The 18,745-nt window shown below is 41.6% G+C and overlaps 1 protein-coding gene across 1 annotated transcript in view; it reads right to left on the minus strand.

Annotated features, from left to right (window-relative positions):
• Positions 1-18,745, minus strand: part of slc2a9l2 (solute carrier family 2 member 9, like 2) — a 372,756-nt gene that overhangs the window by 22,327 nt on the left and 331,684 nt on the right. The window contains exon 12 of the mRNA XM_080192432.1: positions 14,206-14,333. Within this exon, the coding sequence (XP_080048558.1) occupies positions 14,206-14,333 (128 nt within the window). The remainder of the gene's footprint in view (positions 1-14,205; positions 14,334-18,745) is intronic.

Genomic DNA, 18,745 nt, shown 5'->3' on the forward strand with positions numbered 1-18,745 from the left:
GTCCATTGTAGAGAATTCAAGTGATCGTTCCTCCTGATCTGTGTGGAGAGTTCTTGAACAACTACATGAAGGACATCCTGGTATAGGCCTGATGAAGGTATTTTTGGTGGCCAGTTCTGGATGCTCAGACTGAAGAAAAACTGGGATTGTGTCAATCCTGTGCACAAATAAGAAATGCACCACCATTGTTTCCATTTCATCCTTGGTAGTGGTCTAAAATGCCATGGCAACAATTACATGTAAATTTCGCATCAGTCTGTTTGAGATTTACATGTTGGATGCACGCTTAAAGTGGCCAAAAGTTGAGCATGAGATCTACTGCACCTGAACAAACCATTTAAAATTTGAAAAACTTGCAAGTTTTGGCAAACCAGAACAAATTGTTAGTGATAATGGCTCACAATTTACTTCACAAGAATTTGAGGATTATCTCAAAGTAAAAGGTACTCAGCTTATAAAATCTGCACCTTATTATCCGTCAACTAATGGATTACAATCCTTGAAACATTACAAATAAGCTTCAAGGGAGTGAGGTTCATTATCACATTGTTTGAATAGCTTTTTAGAATCTTATAGAAACACCAGTCATGTGATTACCCAGAATTCACCTGCATTGCTACTCTTAAAGAGAAAGTTGAGAACTATATTTGATTTGTTGTTACCTCCAGAAACATCAGAGATAATAGAGAGTCAACAACAATCTTGTGTTGCTAGACGAGATGTGAGGGCAAAACTATGATTCTTCCTAGCAGAAGCATAGACGTATTCCCATGGTGTAATCCATGTCCATAATGCAAAGTAGTACCTTCAACACAGGTGAGTAAAAATAGGAACAGAATGTTTTGACTGAACTGTCAGAGCACTTAAGAGAGTAATATAAAGGCAAAGTAACACCAACTGTCCATCTCGACACACAAATTAGCTCCATAATCTCATGTTTGCCACAGAGATACCTTCCTGCAATGCCTACTAACAGAATATAGGTGGCAGTATTTATTTGGACATGTCTGGGGTTGTAAATTGGAGGAATTATACTGGAGGTGCTAGCCCACACCTCTGACACAGTTAATACACAGCGGGGTTGAAAAGAAGGTGGGGAATGATGTCAGTTTTGGAAATATAATCCAATTGTTTTTCTTGGCAGCCATTTTGAGGAAGTAACTTTTAAGAACTCATTTTATGCCATTTTGTACCTTGGATTCTTTCCAAAAAGGGTGGTGATTTGGAAGATAATTGAGTTTCTGGTGTCGTCAGAGTAAGGATTCTGAGACTGTTATTGTTTCTTTGCCTTTTGAATCCTAATTCAGTGATGCATTGCAATATGTAGTGGTGTTCTCATGTGGATTGGGCGCTTTCTTTTATGTACCAAAAGCATAAAGAAATATTGGTGACAGTGCTTAAGGCACCACATTGTTAGCATACTGTTCCATTTGACTCATGCTAATCCAGGTGAGAACATCAATCTCAGAAAACATGCTGCTACGAGAACGATAAAATTCAGCTCAATATAATTTAACAATAATAAGAGTTTATAAGCCTATAACTGCATGGCAGCAGATATAATTTACCTCTGTGTGCATTTTCTACACAAAGTAGATTTGATTTGAAAATTATGAACAACATATACATCTCTGCATACTGTGGCCCATTGCCTTCAGCTATGATACATTTCTAAATCCATTTTTATTACAAATCCAATGTTTTAATGCTTGCATTTTTTATAATTATGTGAGGATGTCATATTTTCACATGTATTTAACAAGTCAAATAATTCTATTGAAAAGGTCAATTATTTTTAAACTGAAAACTTTGCACTGGTTTGGGTGTTAATTTCGAGCTGGTGTTGAATTGACACGGAGATTGCAACAGCACTAGTTTCAATCTGCATATCATTTTCATCCTTTGTAAAGAAGCCATTGAAAGCAAATCAGACAAGAGCTCACAATGAACCAGCCCAGTAATCAGCCATCATCCCAGCCCATTTCATTTACCCTTTTACGCTGTTTTTAATCTACATCAACCTCTTAACTGGGTGGATATCTTTATATCTTTAGTCCCTCGTCTGCTGAGTTTTCACTAAATATTAATGAGCTAAGACAAAAATAATCTTCTGCTGTTGCAACTGTTATCCGGTTGGAAGGTTGGACTGAACAACTATTTTTGGCATCTACTTTATCGCATGATGTATTTTCTTTGTGTGTGGTGGCAAGTTATCATACTGGAGAAAGGAGTTTGATATGAATGGGAAGTATTGTATTGCCCAGGATTATGTGCAAAACCCACTAATGAAATGCGAAAAATGGATTACCACAAATCTCTAATCTGCTACGGTGAATATCAATTGTGTGTAACACAAAAACCCAACTTGGCTAACCAAGAAAATTAACTCTCATTCCTTCAAATAGGCAAGTTTTACCAAATGGCAATATGATGTTCAAGGAACCGTGGCCACTGTACAATGAATCAAGACTTTCAATACCAAAATCCAATGGAGAGATTGGGTGGGTGGGGATGGCCATAAAATGAAATAGAAGCACAAGTAAGGCAGAGGAAAATGGGTTCAACAACATGTTTTTGGAGTTTCTTTCACATTTGTATTTTATTTCAATGGTTAAAACCCTTCTCTGACAATGAAAGCAAACATCAGGAGTCTCACAGCACTAATTTTCAGAGCCATCAGGACACACTGAGGTTGTCTTTCCTTTTCTCCCATTCTCACTCAAGCATGCCTCCTCAGTATCCACCACCACACCGAATTAGAAAAACACAATCACTGGGTAGGATTGTTTGATCCATTCTGCTAGCCCTTTGAAAGAACCATCCAATTAGTTTCATTCCTCTGATCTTTTCCCATAACCTTGCAGTTTATATAAAAACAAAGAAAATAGAAGCAGGAGTACGCCAATTGCCCTTCAAGCTCCGCCATTCATTTTGATCATGGTTGATCATCAAATTCAATATTCTGATTCCCCCTTCCCCCATATCCCTTGATCCCTCTAGCCCCAAGAGCTTATCTAACTCCTTCTTGAAATCAAACAACTTTTTGGCCTCAGCTACTTTCTCTGGTTGTGAAACCACACATCCACCACTCTGAGTAAATAAATTTCTCCTCATCTCAGTCCTAAAAGATTTACCCCTGATCATCAAACTGTGACCCCTAATGGTTAGCACTGCTGCCTCACAGTGCCAGGGACCTGGGTTCGATTCCTGGCTTGGTTCACTGTCTGTGCAGAGTTTGCACATTCTCCCTGTGTCTGCATGGGTTTCCTCCGGGTGCTCCAGTTTCCTCCCATAGTCCAAAGATGTGCGGGTTGGCCATGCTAAATTGCCCCTCAGTGTCAGGGGGACTAGCTAGGGTAAATGCATAGGGTTATGGAGATAGGGTCTGGGTGGGATTGTGGTTAGTGCAGACATGATGGGCCAAATGGTCTCCTTCTGTACTGTACACTTCTATGATTCTATGAACTCTGGACTCCCCCACCCTCGGGAACATTCTTTCTGAATCTATCTGGTCTAATCCAGTCAGAATTTTATAAGTTTCTATGCGATCCCCTGTCACTTTTCTAAACTCAAATGAATATAATCCTAGCGGACTTAATCTCTCCTCATTTAACAGACCTGCCATCGCAGGAATCAGCCTAGTAAGCCTTCACTGCACTCCCTCTGTGGCAGTCAAGGACACCAAGACTGCACACAATGCTGCAAGTGTGGCCTCACCAATACTCTATACAATTACAGTAAAACATCCCTATTCCTATACTCAAATCCTCTCATTCTGAAGGCCAACATACCTTTTGCCAACTTTACTGCCTGCTATACCTACACACTTACTTTCAGAAACTGATGCACAAGGACAGCAAGGTCTCGCGGAGTATCACCTCTCAGTTTACACCCATTCAAATGATAAGCGACCTTCCTATTTTTGCTACCAAAGTGGATAACCTCACATTTATCCAGATTGTACTGCATCTATGTCTATTCACTTAGCCTGTCCAAATCACATGTCTGCATCCTCCTCACAGCTCACCCTCCCAACCAACTTTGTATCATCTACAAATTTTGAAATAATACATTTAATTCTGTAACCCAAATCATAAATATATATCCTCAGTATTGTACCATTATCTTCTTTAATCAACAATGCAATTCCACTATCTTTTCCTTTCTGTGTGTCCTATCTAAATACTGAAAAGCCCTTAATATTTGGTTCTCATCCTTGGTCACCTTGGAGTCATATCTCTGGAATGCCAACTATACCATACCCCTTTATATCAATTTGCACAACTAACTCATCCATTTTATTTCAAATACAAAGCATTCAGGAACAAACCTTAATGCTAGTCCTTTTAATGTCCCTTGTCCCATTCCCACTATTTTGTACCGTGTCCCTATCTGATTCTGGCCCTTGATTCTCTTTGTTATCTTTTTCATTTTTTCATGATTCCCCATGCACTGAATCCTTACATAGGTTCCCATCCCCCCTGCCATATTAGTTTAAACCCTCTTCAACCACTCTAGCAAGCAACCCCCCCCACCCCCGCCACCCTCCACTCCCCCCAACTCCTGACTCATCCCCGCCCCCACTGCCCCAAGGACATCAGTCCCGATCCCGCCTAAGTGTAACCCAACTTTCAGAGTAACCTGATTCAGAGTTACCTGACTTACCTGATGAAGGAGCAGCACCCCAAAAGCTAGTGGCTTTTGCTACCAAATAACTCTGTTGGACTTTAACCTCGTGTTGTGAGACTTCTTACTAAGTGTAACCCATCCAGTTTGTATAGGTCCCAGCTTCTCCAGAACAGGTCCAAATGCCCTAGGAATCTGAAACCCTCTCCTTCACATCATCTTTTCAGCCATGTATTCATCCTATATATCCTGTTGTTTTTACTCTGACTAGCACATGGCACTGCTAGTAATTCTGAGATAACTACCATTGAGATCCTACTTTTCAACTTGCTTCCTAGCTCCCTAGGTTCTCTTTTAGAATGTCATCTTTTTTTACCTATGTCATGTGTACCATGAAAACTAGCTGTTCACCATCCCTCCACCCATTCCTTCCATTTCAGACTGTCCTACAACCACTCTGAGACATCCTTGACCCTAGCACCATGGAGGGAACAAACCATCCTGGAATCTCTTTTCAGCCATAGAAACTTTTCAGGATAGAACTCTTTTCGGGATAGAAACATCTATCTATTCCCCTTACAATTAAATTCCCTATGGCTATTACATTTCTACGCCATTGCTCCTCTGCTGTATAGTAGAGCCAACCATGGTGCTATGAAGTTGGCTGCTGCTGTTATCATCTGAGAATCTATTTCTCTTAACAGTGTCCAAAAGTGGTACATCTGTTTTGCACGGGAATAGCCACAGGTGATTCCTGCACTGCCTGTCTAGTCTTCTTGCTCTGCCTGATGGTCACCCATTCCCTTCCTGTCTGTGGAGTCTGAGCCTACAGTGTGACCATCTCTCTATATGTGGCTATTCATAACGCTCTTCGCATTGGGGATGCTCCACAATATCCACAGTCACCGTTCCAGCTCTGAAACTCGGCTTCCAGAAGCTGCAGCTGGGGACACTTTCTGTACACATGATGGTGCTGAGAACTGGTATTGTTCTTAGTCTCCCACATGGAGCAAGAAGAGCAGACCACAATTTGGAGCTCTCCTGCCATCTCTTAGCCCTTTAGGCTAAACTAATCCTTTTAATATTAAACAATGTCAATTAAGACCCTTCTTCTCCCCTCTTTGTTATTGCAGAATATATTTCTTACAAACAATGAATGACTGAATGATATCTTAACAATTATAGCCACGAATAGTAGTAAGTACCTACCCAATTGTACTCACCAAACCACTGTTTAAATTTCCTTAACAGGTGCAAATTTGCACTCAGCTTTCTCTTAGTCTTGTAACCGTCTGATTTTGCTCTTAGATTCACTTTTTCTTTACTCCATTATCCTTCCAGCTTTGTTCCCTGTTATCTTGTTTAGTTCTTTAAGTTTGGGTTATTTAAAGATGGTCCCTAATATCAGTAACCCACCAACCAATCAGTTTACTGCTTTCCTGTAATGTTACTCTCAGATTTTTCAAATTAAGTGCTCTGTTTGGCGGCCATCCCTCTCAGGTCCCCAAGCCTTACATTTGCTTTATCCTCCACTCCCAGAGAATGTCCCTCACAGGTCCCCAAGCCTCACACTCTCTTTATCCTCTGCTCCCAGAGACTGTCCCTCGCAGGTCCCCGAGCCTCATGCTTCCCAAGGGCCCTGAGCTTCACATTCCCCAAGTCTTGTGTTTCCTTTTCTCGTCCACTCCCAGACAGTATCCCTCTTAGCTCCCCAAACCTCGCACTCCCTTTATCCTCCATTCCTAGACAGTGATTCTGTCTGGTCCCAAGCCTCACATTCCCCAAGAGCCTCAAGCCTCATGCTCCCTTTATCCTCTGCTCCCAGAGAGTATCCCCCTCAGGTCCCTGAGACTCGCATTCCCTTTATCCTCCACTTCCAGAGAGTGTCCCTCTCAGGTCTCCAAGACTCATGCTCATGGTCTGGTGCTCTCCATTCCCCAAAAGCAATTTTTCCCCTTCTGAGTATCTCATGGCGGCATGGTAACATAGTGGTTAGAACTGCTGCCTCACAGCACCTGGGACCTGGGTTCAATTCCCTGCTTGGGTCACTGTCTGTCTGGAGCCTGCACGTTCTCCCCGTGTCTGCGTGGGTTTCCTCCGGGTGCTCCGACTTCCTCCCACATTCTGAAAGATGTGCTTGTTAGGTGCACTGACCCGAACAGGCGCCGGAGTGTGGCGACTAGGAGAATTTCACTGTAATTTCATTGCAATGTTAATGTAAGCCTTACTTGTAACTAATAAATAAATAAATAAACTTTATCTATCCAATTCTTGGTTTCGATGTGACTATTGAATCCGATTGCACTACGATTTAAATCAGTGTGTTCCTGATTTGAACAATTTTGCTAAGTAAGAATATTTTTCTTACTTCGCACCAGGGTTTTTTTTCATCAGTTTTCTTCAATGGGTGTCCTCTGATTTCTGAGGCCTTGATTTTCACCAAGTCACGTTGACTTGAAAACTCTTTAAAAATGATAGTTAGTTCCAGATTTCTGATCTTATTTTGGGGCTGTGCAATTTGCAGAAGAGCCTTTAAAGTATGCTTCCTGTCCAAAGTCTGTGTCCAGCACTGCCGATTTGGCTGGCTAATTGCCTAGTTAGGTATCTCCTACTCCACAATTTTCATCGGGTCAGGCCAGGTTTTTAAAGCATTGTGGTTCAAGCCACACTCCCATCAGTGTGCATGGGAGGGAAATTTTAAACAATAAGTTCATAAGGCCCCTCTCATGCCCCTATGCCAGGTTATGCTCCTCCATACAATCTTTCATGCCCATGCCAGGCTCTTCCCTGCTACTCATCCCCTAAGTCCCACCATGCCAAGTTTTCTGCCCTTCAACCCACCATCTGTGCCCTTATTTGCTCTGTACCAAGCTCTGGCAAGTACGCTGGTTCTTATCCACTCTATACTTCAATCAATGAACACCATAACGTATAGTTAAATCTGTAAACCAAAGTTTAGAAAAAATGCAATCCTGTGAAGAAAATGTCTGGAAGGCAATCATCCTGGCACTCCGAAGTTTCAAAAACTGCAAACATTTTTGACCACTTGACCTATGTCAACAAATATTGTGAAACTGACTGACTGCAGAGATCAGAGAGCTTGACCTATCAATCAAACAATGTTTCCTCTGGGGAGCAAATGCTGTCATAATTTAATGGTTGCTCAAGCTCTCAGGCTCTCTGATCTTTGCGGTCAATTTCACAATGTTTGCTAACATAAATCAAGTGGTTTCAAGCATTTGTGATTTGTGGGTTTTGAAACATCAAAGGATCTGGATGATTGATGTTCTATGTTCTATTGATAGTTTCATTAGCATGCCATGCACAGCTTCCTCTTTCAGAAAGATTTATCAATGGTTACATTTTTAGACCTCTTTCTCTTCATAGAATCTGCTATATGCTATGGTGTTCATTGGTTCTAGAAAGTGTACAGTGGACTAATGAGGATGGAAGTGCCAGAACATGGCATAGGGCCATGAGTAGGCACAAATGGTGGGTGGAAGAGCAGAGATTGGCAAACGAGACATGAGTAGCCTGAAGGATTGGGTGAAAATAGAGCTGGTTATAGGGACCATGAAGGGCTTGAGGGAGTGGGTGGAGGACATGAGGTGGCATTGATGGAGCATGGGGAGTAGTTGGAGGACGAGGGATGGAGGGCCTTTGTGTTTTCTTTCACTGGGGCAGAGCTCCATGGCACTGAGGTGGGCCTTTTAAACAGCCTGCGCCTGCACTTGGCAACTCCTGTGGCTGCCTCTACACTTCTTCCAGGATCAGCTGGCTGGACTCCTGCCTCCGCCCAAGCTCCCAGCAATGAAGATCCTGTCTTGAAGGGCACCTCTTCCTCAGGCAGCTGGGCTGAGCTGGGAATTTTCCTGACTTCCCTATCTACCCTCCAGGATCAAAATCCATGTCCCAACCTGTACTTAATCTCTCAAAGTCCTCAGTAATTTTGAATGCTTCTATGAAGTTTCTTTACTCTAAAGGAAACTACTACTCAAACTAATTAGATTTGCAGCATCACTGGAAAAATAAATGAACACTCTACCATTTATTTACTGGTGAAAATGATGTTAATTCACCCCACGAGAGTTAAATTGAATGCCTGAGTCCTTAACAAAATGCAGAATAAGTAACCCATTAAAATGACTGCACTTGACTCAATTGTTCTGGCTCCAGTTTGTAACCATTAAAACCAGGACAAATCAACAGTAGGCTGTTCACGTTAATAGTCCCATGCACACAAATAAACAATTCCCCAGCTTAGCATGCTTACTTTTTATCATTTTTAGAAGGGTGTTTATTTCTTAGCTTCCTATGCCACGTCACAAACATCCATTTTATAGATGTAGATTCAAAATTTGAATGATCCAATTTGTCTAAAGCTAATGCCAACTAATCCCAAAGGTTCAGATATGGGTCAATTTGAATTTTGTTCCAAATTGAGCTGGGCTAGCAACAGATACATTGAAAAATGGAGTTGCTTTGTTGTGGGCTGCCCTTGTGGACTAAATGAGTCTCAGTGGAGTGGAAAATTATGAAAATTCAAAGTATACAGAAAGTTACTTTATTGCGTAGAACTTGAATATTGCTGAAAAGACAAACATCTCATAGAATCATAGAATCCCTACAGTACAGAAGGAGGTCGTTTGGCCCATCGAGTCTGCACCGACAACAGTCCCACCCAGGCCCTATCTTCGTAACCACACATATTTACCCTGCTAATCCCCCGACACTAAAGAGGCAATTTAGCACAGCCAATCCACCTAACCTGCACATCTTTGGACTGTGGGAGGAAACTGGAGCATCCAGAGGAAATACACGCAGACACGAGGAGAACATGCAAACGCCACACAGACAGTGACCCAAGCCCGGAACTGAACCTGGGTCCCTGGAGCTGTGAGACAGTAGTGCTAAGCACTGAAGCTTTTCATCAAGCACTCATCAGGACATACACAAGAATGTCAAACTTCAAATGATCTCAACCATTATAATGTAGGAAAAAATGGTGCCGAATATTAGCAAATTGACTCTGATACAGGGAACTAAAGACTCTCCAAGCTCTCGCATGATTCCAAAAAGGCACAAGACTTGAACATGTTTGTCTGCAGAGGACTGGTCCCTGCATATGTTGCTTTTAGCAAATGTAAATGACTTCATTACGACTTCACCCAGCTATCTTAAACTGGTTGTTAGTGCAGCTATTAGCACACTCAAGATTGTCCAGAAAGTGCTGTCCAATTGCCAAGTCACATCTAACAGTAGACATTTTGCTTTGCGGTTGGTGGAGTACAGTCTATACTCTGCCTATTATGAAAAATTGAAGGGAATGATTGAATCATAGCATTCTGCTCACCTTTAAATAAGAAATAAGCTAAAAATGGCTTCTGGATCTGAAAATCCTTGTAACACAGTTAAAGGATGCACTTTTAGATATTTAAAGTCTTATTCTTCACAAAAGGTAGTTGGGCCAAAGAATGAACACTTAGCTAATCACGATCAGTATCATCGTCGCTACCCTGATTAGGTCACAGAACCTCTTGCAACCAGGAAGGAGGCACCATGCTCCTGCTGCTGACTTCCTCTGCCAATTCTAACCCATGCTTGTTTCCGATTAAAGCCTTTTCGCCCCATCCTTGGGGGAATAGAGTCTCCCTGCAGCCCGCAGCATTATCTCTCAGGAGGCATCAAGGACGAGCGGTGCTACCTTGCCAAACTGTGTCTCCATTTCTGCAGATTTTGACATTGTCCTCACAGGGCCCTCTAGTAGCAGAAGGAGCCTGATGCGGCCGTTATCACATTGACTTGCTCTAATTGGTCAGGAAACCTGGAAGCTAAATGCAAATGCAAGGGCTGAGTTTGCAGAAACTTCCAGAATCCAATTTGCTGCTGGTTTCTCCTATCACAAGCGGATCTGGAAGTTAATATTCCAGACAGTTTTGTGTTTAATTTTCGGATGCTGCCATTTTCCACACATTCTCTTCAATGGACTGAGGGCAGGCAAGAGCAGAAATGGAAAACTCCAGGCAAAGCATCATGACAGGACAATTCAAACAAACTCAGTAAATAGAACAGACATAGAGCAATGTGTAAAAAGGAGACCTGAAATGGTATGCACTTATCCATGGTATTGGATGGACAACAGTGGATCACGGTCAATCAAATCATTCAGGTAATTCAAGAAAACAAGAGTCAAGATTGATTGGTTTCTTCATTAACTGAGCTCTAAGACCACATTCATATCTATAATTCATCCAAGCCAGCATTCCCCTCGGAGGTAGATTTCCAATGGGACAGGATTTTGCAATATGCTGAAGCTCAGATCCACTTCCACCAACTTATCTAAACTATAGCTTCCTAGTGGGGTTGCAGCCATTAAGAGGAAGCCTGGCATTACAAAGAGCAGAATATTGTCGATATTGTGCAGGGATGTCACTGCAGCACCAGAAGGGCCAATGAGGAACCTGAAAGGACTAGAAGCCTCCAGAGGATCGGTAGGGGTATCTCACTGACAACCTCAGATGAGACCAGGGACTTTACACACTGGGGGTAATAGCAAATAGAAAGAAAAAGACACAACCTCTCTGGAGCTGGAAGATGGAGACAGTGGCTGAGGTTCAGTCTCAACTCCTGATTCCTGCCTCCCACAGGAAATCTCGACCCCAGGACTCAGGCAGGAGATCTCACTGCCTACAGTCATCTGTGATATGAGAAGAATTCCTTTTTGTTAAACAGTTGTCTCTTCCTCGTTTCACTGTTGATCATGTTGTCATAAGAAACATAAAAAATGCCAGAAGGGTGACCTGGTGGTTTACCGTCCTGCCTGCCATGAGAATTGGAGCGGGTGAGGGGAACTCCATGGAAAGGTCCGTTGACATTGGGCAGGAGTTTAAGGTTTCAGGATGGGTAAGGCCATAAAATCTCTAAATATGAATGGTTAACTTCAGCACAATATTGTACACCAACAGCTAGTATTTGTGGAATTGCATTCCACGCAAAGGATTCTGTGGGGTTCTAACAATTTCTCATTGAAATCTCAGCAGGTAACAGGGGGAATCCCTAGCATCAAGAGCCTTTCTCTGAGTTATGTCAGAATTGTTACATCGCTGATGTCAAATATTAAATTTAATCTGTTGGACTCATGTATGAAACTTAATTTCAAAAAGACAGTTTTAACTGTTAAAACAAAGACATGGAGTTAAGATGGCTGCCACAGGTCACCTAATGTGTGGGACTGCAAGCTGGCCAATCTTTTGGAAGCTTCTAAAAGTGGATTACATGAATATTCTAGACCATATTCTTGTGGAATGCCACACCTTCCCTTGTTGGGACTTATCTCAAAACAGCAAAGAGAATAAGGCCTCAGACTTTTGATCTCCAGGACTATCAGGTAACAAAGGAGAATGCACAAAACTAATTATGTATTTGCAAGTGTTATAGTGTTACAATACAGCCTCTTACAGGCTGTATTGTATGTTGATGGTTTTGATAACAAGAAGTGGAAACTCTTTCATTAATATGAATAGACTGTCAGTTGCTTTCCATTGCATATCAATGGCCAGTTGCTACTTTAAGAAGTCTCATAACATCAGACTAAATTGGACTTTAACATGGTGAGATTTCTTACTGTGCTTATCCCAATCCAACGCCAGCATCTCCACATCATAATTGCCACTTGGCCAAAGCTAAAGTATTTTATTACAAATTTCAAAGTGGTGTTTCCAGGGTAAAAAAACTAAAGCCTGCTGCTTCAAGAACTTCCTCAGTCATGAACAATAGAGATAGATCATATATTAAAAACAAAAACTGCTGAAATAACTCAGCAATCTGGCAGCATCTGTGGAGACAGAAACAGAGTTAACATTTAGAGTTGATATGAGCTTTGAAGAAGAGTTGTACAGACATTACCTCTGCTTCTCTTTGCACACATGCTGCCAGACCGGCTGAGGTTTTCCAGCATTTTCTGTTTTAATGTTGGATTTCCTGCTCCTGCAGCATTTTGCTTTAATTTTAGCAATAGACTCAGTCAGTGAACTCTTTATGTCTTTGTGTTTATCACTGTGTCTTAAATTGGCCAGAAGCTAACCTCCTCTATTTGTACATATGTTTGTGTGTGTGTGTGTACGTGTGTGTATACATGCATGTGCGTGCATTCGTGCACATGCTTGTGTGTTGTATTTTAATATCTTTAACTAAATAGGTTTTTACCACAATAAAAAATGAACCCTTTACTCATTTAATTCAAGAAAGTCCATTGGACTGAGTTATTTGTAATCAGCACATGAATAGTGAAGCACATACACTGAATTGACATATTCATCCTTACGAATTTCAAAAAACCCTACTGCAATCAATTAATAAGTGGGGGGAAGGGTGGGGGGTGGTGGGGTTGAAGAGGAGTTCCTGCATCCACCCTCATCCAGTTGTAACAGAATACAGTTCTAAAGGTGTGACCACTCCTTATTCTCATCCAGAAATTTTTAAGTCTAGAGAATGAGTACAGGAAGACAATCCAATCTTGAGGGCTATCACATCTCATCTTGATCATATCCATAGTTGACATCCACACCGGTACATTTTTCAAAAAAAAAATTCTTGGAAAGGGAACGGGAGCTGAAAGTTTGACTGGTTTTTCCCCTCAATGTTTTAGAGGTGCTGAGGCCAATTACTGTCGCTCTGACTGCTTATGTGCAAAATCAATGTGGATCAGGGATCACTGCTGTCATTCAACTCAGTCCAACATGTCTGCTTGAATGAATGTTAACTAACACTGAGCCAGCAACAGATGGCCATTCTCTAGTCTCCTCTTTGGTTTATTACCAAGAGGTTTAGGATAATTGGCAAAAGAATCAGGAAGAGATGAGAAATGGTTTTGCAGAACAAATTACTATGATCTAGAACACACCACCTGGCGTGGTGGTGTAAATAGATTTAATAATGATGTCCAAAATGGGAATAGCTTAAAAGAAAAAAAACATGCAGAGTAATTGGAAATGAGCAGGAGGGTGGGGAGGTGAGACTAATTGAACACCTTTTTCAAAGAGCCATTGCAGGCATGGTGAGCTGATCACCGCTCCCTGTAGCGTATGATTCAATGAAAAGTTCTGTGAGTCTTATCTTCCTGATCATTAAATATCTCCAGATTTGTGTATCTCCAGATATGGATGGCACAGTGGCACAGTGGCTAGCGTTGCTGCCTCATAACTTCAGGGACCTCGGTTCAATTCCCAGCTTGGGTCACTATCTGTGTGGCCTTTGCACATACTCCTCATGTTTGTGTGGGTTTCCTCTGGGTGCTCCGATTTCCTCCCATAGTCCAAACGTGTGGGATAGGTGCATTGGGCATGCTCAATTGCCTCTTAGTGTCCCGGAGTGCAAAGGTTAGAGGGATTAGAGGGGTAAATATGTAGGGTTATAGGGATAGAGCCTAGGTGGGATTGTTGTCGGTGCAGCCTTGATGGGCCAAATGGCCTCCTTCTGCACCGTAGGGTTTCTAGGATTGCAATGCTAGTTTTAATTTACTTATCCAAGTTTATATTGCTCTATAGTTTGCAATCACAAAAGCTTAAGTTTAAACCACACCTGGATCAAAGGGAAAATAAGTCCAACGGAAAAGTTAGAAAGCCAGAGTACTGTGCCACCAATCATGAACGCAGAAGATCGACAGGACTGATCAAACATCTCACCAGTCAGGATGAAGGGAACTCCACCTGAAATTAAAAGAATGCAACAGTCAAGGCTTAAAAACAAATGTTTTTAAATGAATATTACAGCATCACAGCTGTGTTAATGGACTAACCAAAGTGAAGCTGATTATACAAACAGGTCCAGCTCAGAAACAATCAGAACTTTAACTATTACTTTAGAAGCACATTGTATTAGTATTGGAGAACTCTCCCAGCTGTCTCTTATCCGCCATCTCCCTTAAATAGTTAACTGTAATTTTACTTGCAGATTTTAAAATGTTTTTTGCTCATTAACAAAACAATCATTGGATTTCTGAATTCAAAATGAAATATTCACATTGCAAAATGCTTGAGAATGCATGGTCTGTGATCTTAATGGTTGTGGTAGAATCTTGCCCTTTGACCCTCACCAAGGTTTTTATGCTCGGACCCATATTTGCTTGGGGCTGACGGGCAGAATAATCCATTGTGTAACATTTTTGCCACTTATCTGACTAGGACGGTCGCTCCACATGGGATAGGAATAACTCCTGTTGCCCCAGCTCCAATATGCCCGTGAGTATAGGAACTGATCTCGTAAATCATTTATTTGAATACTTAAGGGATTCAAATCTTCTGCCAGGATCTCGCATGCATAGAAGTAGTTCTGCCTCGTCTCTAAATGTATTGCCAGCACTGACATGGTGAAGTCGGACTGAGTCTTGGCACTGGTTGCTCTTGGCTACCCATCACTCAGACCAGCTCTGCTTCAGCCTCTCTTGTATAGAGATGATGGAGGTGGAAACTGACAGCTAGGTCTCCTCTTTTTCCTTGGGGATTTCACCTTGTGTATTACCAAATTTACAGAGTGGCAGCAGTAAATTGCATGAATTTTATGGCCATAGTCTATCCACCATTTCAAGTAGACTATTCCTGCAGAAGACAGGGTTGTTAATCAGGAAGCAATACAATACAACAAAGGACAGCATTAACTTATCATAAACATATTGTTTGTTTCTATATTTGTCTGATTATCACCCCCTTTTTGCTTTACAAATCCTCCACAATTTAATCTCTCCTGTATTCTACTCCATCACAAACCTTTCCTTTTGTTCCCTCTCCCCATTACCTGCCTCTGTACTTGTTCGAAACCTATTAACATTTTCCAGGTCTGATGAGAGGTCAGTGACTTGATTCACTGAGTGGGACACTGCCGCTTTGAAAATATCCTTCCGTCAGGATAAATGTGGATCTCCTCCTTGATAGTCTGTGGGTCCGGCCTGCCTGCAGAATCGTCTCAGGGGGCTGCCAGCTAAGAGGTTGCCTCTTGAAGCCAAAGCTGCTGAGCCCCTCAGAATGATCAAGGAGTCTTCCAGAGGAATCAGAATTCTGGTCTTTCTTACCTGTGACCACATCACTGGCGTATGGAGCCTCTGATCCCAATGGCCCTCTGGCCTACCAGCAGATGGTCACCTCCGGAAAGATCTCAGCAGAGTCCTCCCCATCCCCCTAATTCTCCTCATAAATGGTAACAATTGGCTATCTATTGCTGCCTGACAGGTAGTCACTTTCATTGTTCACTTGCCTCCGGTGAGATGTGCCGGAGTTGTGAACATATCTGTCCTCTGACTTGATGTGAACATGTGTTACCCAGGTCCTACCTCCATACCTGACTCTGTTGATCATATAAGATTTGTCCCATTAACTCTGTTTCCACAGATAAGAACATAAGACCTAAGAGCAGGATTAGGCCATTTGGCCCCTCGAGTCTTCTCTGCCATTCAATAAGATCACGGCTGATCTTTTCATGGATTCAGCAAACTTGGAATCAACCTTGTGACTCTCCTTTGCATCCCCTCTAGTGTTAGTATATCCTCTCTCAAGTAAGGAGACCAAAACTGTACACAGTGCTCCAGGTGTGGCTTCACCAGCACCTTACACAGCTGCAACATTACCTTGCTGTTTGCTGGTGCCTGATCTGCTGATAAATCTTTTGTTCATCCTACAAATTTCCAGTGTCCACAGTATTTTGCTTTTGTAATGAAGTAAAGATTAACCCCAACCCTTATGTTCCACTGGAATACTAATATAGAATTTCTTTACATTTCTGGTTTCTCCAATCTGAAAAATGAAACAGCCTTGGTATTTTAGTAGTATGGAACTTAAATATTGCTGAAGTTTTTGTCTTGTATTCAGCAGGACAAACGGAAGATCGCCAAATTTCAAACAATGATAACTTGTGCTAAGTGCTGTAAATATGAGGTATATGAAATTTGGCATTCTTGTATTTGTCTCAATGAGTGCAAAATGAAAAGCTTTCAGCTAAATGTTAGCAACTACACAAACGGTTCTGAATTTATCACAGCCGCTGAACTAAATTCTTTTGAAATTGGTCATACTTTGGGAGGCAGAAAATTTATTGCATTCAGGAAATTAATCAGTTGTACATGTTCTACTGGAGCTGAAGTAAAAGTAAACCACATTATGCAACCATTCCTAAACAAGTTCAAACATCCCACTACAAAGGAAACAAATTTTAATATTGTATATATCTGACATGCAGATGCAAAACGTCATTTAATTCCCAAGCTGGGACATTCTGTTTCAGACAGGAAAAGACTAACTGCTCCATCAAGCCTATCACCCCTAATGGCTGATGCATCATAACTGAACACATCTTCCCTCTCGTCCCCCGCAACCAAGCGATCACTCAGGAGATGCGATAAAATAGAATAATCTCACTTCACTTTAGGCTATGCCAGTAACAGTAATAGCAGCAACAACAACAACTTACGTTTCTGGTGTACCTTTGACTCAGTAAAATGTTCCACAGGAGTACTATCTGACAATATTTAACATTGAGCCACATAATGAAGAAGTAGGGCAGGTGAGTGGCAGTTTTAGCAGCAACGCGGAGGAAAACAGGGGGAGCAGCAGAGAAATTTAGGGAGTGAATTTCAGAGTGTAGAGTGATGACAGCATTCTTCTTGGTGCAGGGTAAGAGGAGCCCATCAACATAAAACTGTAGTGCAATGCAAAACACGGTCTAACAACCTAACACTAAAGAAAGCTCTTACTAAATCATCTCAGGTAAGTAGTGTCACATTACATGGATTATATGCTTGGTGTTTGACTCTAGTCCAGAGACAACCACGTGGCAAGTGCCCTACAGGGCTTCTTAAGAGACTTTTAAGCAGGGTACAAGTAAGATCATAACATTACAATAAGGGAGTGGGTTTGATCAGTATTTCTCTTGTCTTCTTACAGATTAGTGTCCCAAGTACATATTTTCACTATGCTCAGTGAATCAGAAGATAAGTTTAAATGAGATTCTGTAGAATGACTACAGCTTAGATGGCAGATTTGTTCAATCCCAAATAAAGAAGGCTTAGCAAGTAGCAGATGATTTGGAACATGTCAAAGGCATCTTGTGTTACAGGAAATGCTTTATGATTAAAATGTTGGTATTGTGTTGCAATTTTTACAGCATTTTCTAAAGTTGTTTTGTCACAACACATGCAGGATCTTATTTGCAGTACCTTGTTTGTATTTTTTGCTACAAACAAGGTACTGCAAATGACAATAAAAATGTACACCTGCGTCAAGGTTTGGAGTTCAGATATTTGTTACATGTGGCATGGTGGCATACTGGTTATCGCTGCTGCTTCACAGCACCAGGGACCCAAGTTTAAATCTGGCCTCGGGTCACTGTCTGTGTGGAGTTTGGACATTCTCCCGTGTCTGCGTGGGTTTCCACCGAATACTCTGGTTTCCTCCCACAGTCCAAAGATGTGCTGGTTAAGTTGATTGGCCAGGCTAAATTGACCCTAGTGGGGAAATTGCAAAATAAATATGTGGGGTTATGGGAATAAGGCCTGGGTGGGATTGTGGTTGGTGCAGATTCAATGGGCCTAATGGCTTCCTTCTATACCATAGGGATTCTATGATTCTGTGAAATATTGGTGTTGTGGTAATTAGCAGCTGAACACTTGTTGCAAAGGTATAACACATCTAAAATTGTAAGATTTATTGTTGGCTTTTTCATGTATTCTCACAAATTTAGCCATTAATGTAATAATGACTCCAAACCATTAATGTAACTTCTGTATTCAGTTGACAAAGTTAGTTTTCACAACCCATTGTCAAATCTGACTTAGAAAAAAACAATGACAATGTTATTTTCTTGATGCTACACAATATGTGTATGGCGGCACAATGGCACAGTGGTTAGCACTGCTGCCTCACAATGCCAAGGACCCTGATTTGATTCCCAGCTTGGGTCACTATCTGTGTGGAGTTTGCACATTTTCCCTCTGTCTGCATGGGTTTCCTCCGGGTGCTCCGGTTTCCTCCCACAGTCCAAAGATGTACTGGCTAGGTGCATTGGTCATGCTAAATTCACCCTCGGTGTATCCGAACAGGCATCAGAGTGTGGTGACAAGAGGATTTTAATAGTA

The sequence above is a fragment of the Carcharhinus amblyrhynchos genome, chromosome 1, assembly GCF_965287045.1.
Source record: "Carcharhinus amblyrhynchos chromosome 1, sCarAmb.v2.hapA, whole genome shotgun sequence".
NCBI lineage: Eukaryota > Metazoa > Chordata > Chondrichthyes > Carcharhiniformes > Carcharhinidae > Carcharhinus > Carcharhinus amblyrhynchos.